This window comes from Ranitomeya imitator, chromosome 2 (genome assembly GCF_032444005.1).
Source record: "Ranitomeya imitator isolate aRanImi1 chromosome 2, aRanImi1.pri, whole genome shotgun sequence".
NCBI classification, from domain to species: domain Eukaryota; kingdom Metazoa; phylum Chordata; class Amphibia; order Anura; family Dendrobatidae; genus Ranitomeya; species Ranitomeya imitator.
In genome coordinates this window covers 519,593,290-519,598,429 of record NC_091283.1, presented here as the reverse complement: position 1 = coordinate 519,598,429, position 5,140 = coordinate 519,593,290, and the positions used below count along the sequence as shown (strand labels likewise).

At 39.7% G+C, this 5,140-nt stretch overlaps 1 protein-coding gene and 1 long non-coding RNA gene across 2 annotated transcripts; one reads left to right on the top strand and one right to left on the bottom strand.

Moving 5' to 3' along the window:
* The first annotated feature begins 520 nt into the window (after nt 1-520).
* LOC138664790 (uncharacterized) lies at nt 521-4,416 on the top strand. Its single transcript, XM_069751766.1, has 2 exons — nt 521-867; nt 1,026-4,416. The coding sequence occupies exons 1-2, from the start codon at nt 569-571 to the stop codon at nt 1,903-1,905; spliced, it is 1,179 nt and encodes a 392-aa protein (XP_069607867.1). The 5' UTR covers nt 521-568; the 3' UTR covers nt 1,906-4,416.
* On the bottom strand, nt 3,633-4,862 carry LOC138664791 (uncharacterized). Its single transcript, XR_011318387.1, has 4 exons — nt 4,584-4,862; nt 4,433-4,492; nt 4,256-4,324; nt 3,633-3,692 (listed from the first exon to the last, which is right to left on the bottom strand). It is a non-coding gene; the product is annotated as an uncharacterized lncRNA (long non-coding RNA).
* Between the last annotated feature and the right edge of the window lie 278 nt (nt 4,863-5,140).

The following is a 5,140-nucleotide window of genomic DNA, read 5'->3' as shown; positions in this document are numbered from 1 at the left end:
CCTCCTCTGCTTTGTTTGAATCAATAAAAAAGTGAAATTCTCCTATTCTTCATGGTAAGCAGGCCACTGTCCTAATGGAGCCTATGGTTCTTTGCTCTCCCACAGTTTGCAACTGTATCTGCATCCTTAGGATGCAAGTACAGTAGAAAGCAGAGTCTTCCCAGGAATCCAGGTGTGGGTTCCTACCCCTAGGGGCAAGGCCTATGTGACCGCAATCATTACTCCACTAGTCCATCAGAGCAACCCTCAGCTAAGGAAAGCAGATTTATTTGTATATTAGGCTAGGTTCACATTGCGTCAAGTACATGGCGTCAAACGGATGCGTTAAACGCATGTACAGAAACGGAGCAAAAATATGTGAAATTCGTCGTCACGGTAACGCTAGCGTTAACGCATGTGATCGCGTTTTTTCATTTTGATGTCCGTTTACGAAGTATCCGTTTGTCTGCGTTTGTCACTGTCAATAAAGTTGTTCTTTTTTTTTTTTTTTTTCCCTTTTGTCATTGTCGGGTGTGGGCACAGACTCATTCTCCATTTTGAAAGCATTGAGTGAACTTCTGCTAGCAAGATGTTTGTGTCTGAGCTCGTCAGATTTCGCTTGATGCGGTTGCGACTTCGGCAGAGAAAGCGTAGTTCGCAAAGGAGATATTGGATCCACGAAGTGAATTTCTTGCGGAGTACATATGGTGCCTTTCACACCCTGTATGTGCAGCTTCGGGATCATCCCTTCAAATTCCAACGCTATCTACGGATGTCCATTGAGACCTTTGATGTTCTGCTCTCACATGTGAAGGATGAGATACATCATCATCGCAGCACTTTTCGTGAAAGCATCAGTGCGGAGCAACGTTTAGTAGTGACTGTGAGGTAATTATACATTTTTTTTATCATTCTATTGACAAAGACTAGATCTCGGTATCGTGTGGCCTAATGTTCATTTTGCAATTGTATATTATATTGTCAACTAGCCTTTAGATGATCATTAAAATCCTAATTTTTTTTTTTTTGTTTTTGAATGTCAACAGATATCTGGCTACCGGAGAAACTTTTGCGTCACTGCATTACCAGTTTCGACTTGGGAAGTCAACAATTTGTCAACTGGTTCGGGAAACTTGTGATGCCATTTGGAACAACTTGCAACCACTTGTGCTACCAACACCAACATCAGAAATGTGGCTAGCAATTTCCCAACAGTTCGAGGATGTGGCTAATTTCCCCAATTGTATTGGTGCCGTGGACGGAAAGCACATTCGGATTCAGAAACCTGCACATAGTGGTTCCCTCTACTATAACTATAAGAAATACTTTTCTATAGTATTGATGGCGATTGCGGATGCCAGGTACCGTTTTGTTGCTGTGGATATTGGAGCTTATGGCCGGACTAACGATTCCAGAGTATTCAGAGACTCCAACATGGGCCAATGTTTGTACAACCAAAGTTTAAACATACCGTCATCACGACCTCTTCCGGGGACCGAAGGCCCAAGTTTGCCCTATGTTTTAGTTGGTGATGAGGCCTTCCAACTAGGACAAAATCTCCTCAAGCCCTACTCAAGCCGTAGTCTAGACTCCAGCAGGCGCATTTTTAATTATCGCTTGAGCCGGGCTAGACGTTATGTGGAGTGTGCCTTTGGGATTTTGACATTAAAATGGCGGATTTTACTAACCTGCATGCAACTGCAACCAGACAATGTGGACCGTGTTGTGAAGGCATGCATCTGTCTGCACAATTTTGTGGCGAGACATGAACCCCAGTTGGTAGACCCCAATGATTGTGAGTCGAACCTCAGTAGCATTGAATCGACTACAGTTCGTTCTGCATCACAAATAATGAGGATTCGTGATCAATTTGCACACTACTTCACACATGAAGGCCAGGTTCCATGGCAAGACAGACACGTGTGAAAATAATTTAAAGTCTTCCTGATGTCGTGTAAAAAGTTACGTAGTGTAAAAAGTTATGTTGTTTAACCTGATGTCGTGTAAAAAGTTACGTAGTGTAAAAAGTTATGTTGTTTAACCTGATGTCGTGTAAAAAGTTACGTAGTGTAAAAAGTTATGTTGTTTAACCTGATGTCGTGTAAAAAGTTACGTAGTGTAAAAAGTTATGTTGTTTAACCTGATGTCGTGTAAAAAGTTACCTTATGTCGTGTAAAAAGTTAAAGTTAAAGTCATACAAGAATCTGAAATTTGAAACAGTTTACTAAATGTTTTTGTATTTTCCCAACAAACTGTTGGTACACAGGTGTAACATATGATATCCCATAGGGATGAAAAAAAAAAGGAAAATAGAAATTAACAACAAAACCCCCCCCCCAAAAAAAAAATTCCAACGCGGTAATTGCACCTGGCTGTGGACAGTGAACTGTACTAAAGACTTTGGTACTGCACGGGAGTATTGTCTGCCCAACTATATGATGGACTACTACATTGTCTTTGAGGTTCCACGCTCGTTTCACCCCGGCCTCTATATTGAGGGTTGTAGGGCGGCATGTCCAGTCTTCTTCTTCCCGATGGAGCGGGTTCCTCGGTGCCCACAAATTCCTCTACAAGCTCGTTAAGTCTTTGTCGAAACATAAGGTTTCTATGTGCCGGGATATTTTGTACTACAGGCACATAGGATAATAAAAGTAGCTTCCACTCATTAGCAGAGTAGACAGACTCGCGTGCTTGCAGCTCGGTAATTTCTCGTCTCAGGTCTTTGAGCTCACTGCGACACATGTCCTCTACCCGTTGGAGTCCATCCACGATAATTGCATCTGCTTCATCTTTTTGAGATGCTCGCTTGCGTCCACGCTGTGATTGCAACCGGGCACTCACACCTGCAGCAACAGTGCTTCTATCCGCAGATCGTGGCTCGGTGATGCCAGACACATCTTCAGGTTGCGTTGGTTCCACTGAAGAAGGCTCAAGTTCCTCTGCTGGTCTAGGAGCAGCGGTACTGCATATCGTGCTGTAACCCAAAAACAAAAATTACTTATTTTCCTTTAAACAATTTAGTCTCGCACACAGACCTTCTTGTACTTACGAGCGCTGAGACACTGTTTTCTGAAGAAAGAGCAGTTGGTCATAATGCACATACGGTGTCACCCGTTTGCCACTTGATCCGCTTGGTGCATTCTGACTGTTCCGGTAGTCACGGACAAAGCGATCGCGGATGGACTTCCAACGGGTATGGACAGCATCGGCTTTAAATTTAAAAAAAAAAAATATATATATAAAAATAGTAGATTGTGTTAAGATATAGGAAAAATTGTTCATAGTTTGCTACGATAGTTGATATATAAATAGTAGATAGATAGTTGTTAGATAAGAAATAGTGTAGAAATAGTGTATAGATAGATAGATATATAGTGTACAGATAGTTGATAATTGAGAGATAGATAGCAGACAACAAGTGGATAGGTTGATAGGATAGAAAATTTTTTTTTTTTTAAACATTTTCCGATGTTACGTCACCAATATTTACCAATTTTTTTCTTTGAGGTTGTCGACTTCTCCATGTATCGGGGATCAAAGTGACAGATTATTTGATCCCACAACTTCCGGTTCTTCACGATGTCATGGTGGGAGCTGTCGCTCTGGTCCCATATGGAGGGGTTGGCTTCCACAAGGTTAATAAGTGTCTCATTGTGGATAGTCAATGGCTCTTCGTCAACGACAATCCTTTTTTTTTTTGGCGCTGACTTGGACTATGTAAACACAAAACGTTATGTTGATAGTGTCAATTTCACTGGATGGCCATATTCATATATACAGAGATAGATAGATACATAGATATAGCAATATATAGATATATAGATAGATAGATAGATGTAGATAGATAGATATACATTGATAGATAGATAGATAGATACATAGATATTGATAGATAGATATATAGATAGATAGATAGATACATAGATATTGATAGATAGATATATAGATAGATAGATACATAGATAGATAGATAGATATAGATTGATAGATAGATATTGATAGATAGATATATAGATAGATAGATACATAGATATAGATAGATAGATAGATAGATACAAAGATATTGATAGATAGATATATAGATAGATACATAGATTTAGATAGATAGATATAGATAGATAGATACATAGATATTGATAGATAGATACATAGATATAGATAGACAAATAGATGGAGCGATAGATAGTTGATAGATAGTTTATAGGTATAGTAGATAGAAAGTGAATAGATAGATTGTTGGTAAATATTGGATAGAATATTTCTATTTTATATTTACCACTGGCAGTTGTGGCGACGACAGACGGCTAGGGACCTTTTTTCTTTTTTGTCCTCCTTGTGCCACAACCTATTGTGTATGTAAAATGTAAAAAAAAATATTTTAACATTAAATAATGTTAACATTCATTGGATCAATAAATTTATGCCTGAAAAATTCAACATGTGTGCTATGTACCTTTGTTGTTTTTGCGTGTTTTTTTGGGGGAGGTCTAACAGCCTTGGGCTCAGAAGACTCCTATTCACAATAAAACAATAAACAGGATTGTTATGCCTAGCTCAATACAATGGAGTTTCACACAACATGGTTTTTTAAAGTGCAAGCCTACCGACTCAGAAGAAAAAATCGCAGACACGCTGCTGCTGCTGACATCTGTATCCGACATCTGTGTGCAACAAAACAATACATTTTTAGTACACACACATCCGACGGACATTACAGACTCCCATGATGTATACAGAGATATATAATATATAGAAATGTACTTACAATTTAGCTACGGCAAAACACTCTGTCACGTGCAGGAGACTTTGTGTGAGTGGGATATTTTAATGGCCGAAGTCACATTTCCTGTCACATGACCACATGTGACCACCTTCAAAAGCTATTAAAACGTGTGGTTCTATTTGGAAATTTTTCATGATTTGCGTCTGACTGCGTTTGCCATAGCCTTCTATGGCAGAATGAACGCTTCCGTTAGTAGTGCGTTAGCTTGGCCGGACCCGAAAACGCTGCAAGCCGCGTTGAAGGTCCGTCAGAAAAAAAACGTTATGTGACAAACGCATACCAATTTAGGGATGCGTCACGATGCGTCAGACAATGCAAGTCTATGGGCGCGTTAGTATGTGCGTTACATTGCGTTTTTACTACTTAAAAACGAGTCCG

Excerpts from the sequence above, each read along its gene's own strand:
- LOC138664790 (XM_069751766.1), top strand. The coding sequence starts at position 569 with ATGTTTGTGTCTGAGCTCGTCAGATTTCGCTTGATGCGGTTGCGACTT. Across the intron at positions 868-1,025 it reads CGTTTAGTAGTGACTGTGAG|ATATCTGGCTACCGGAGAAA; the intron begins GTAATTATACAT and ends GAATGTCAACAG.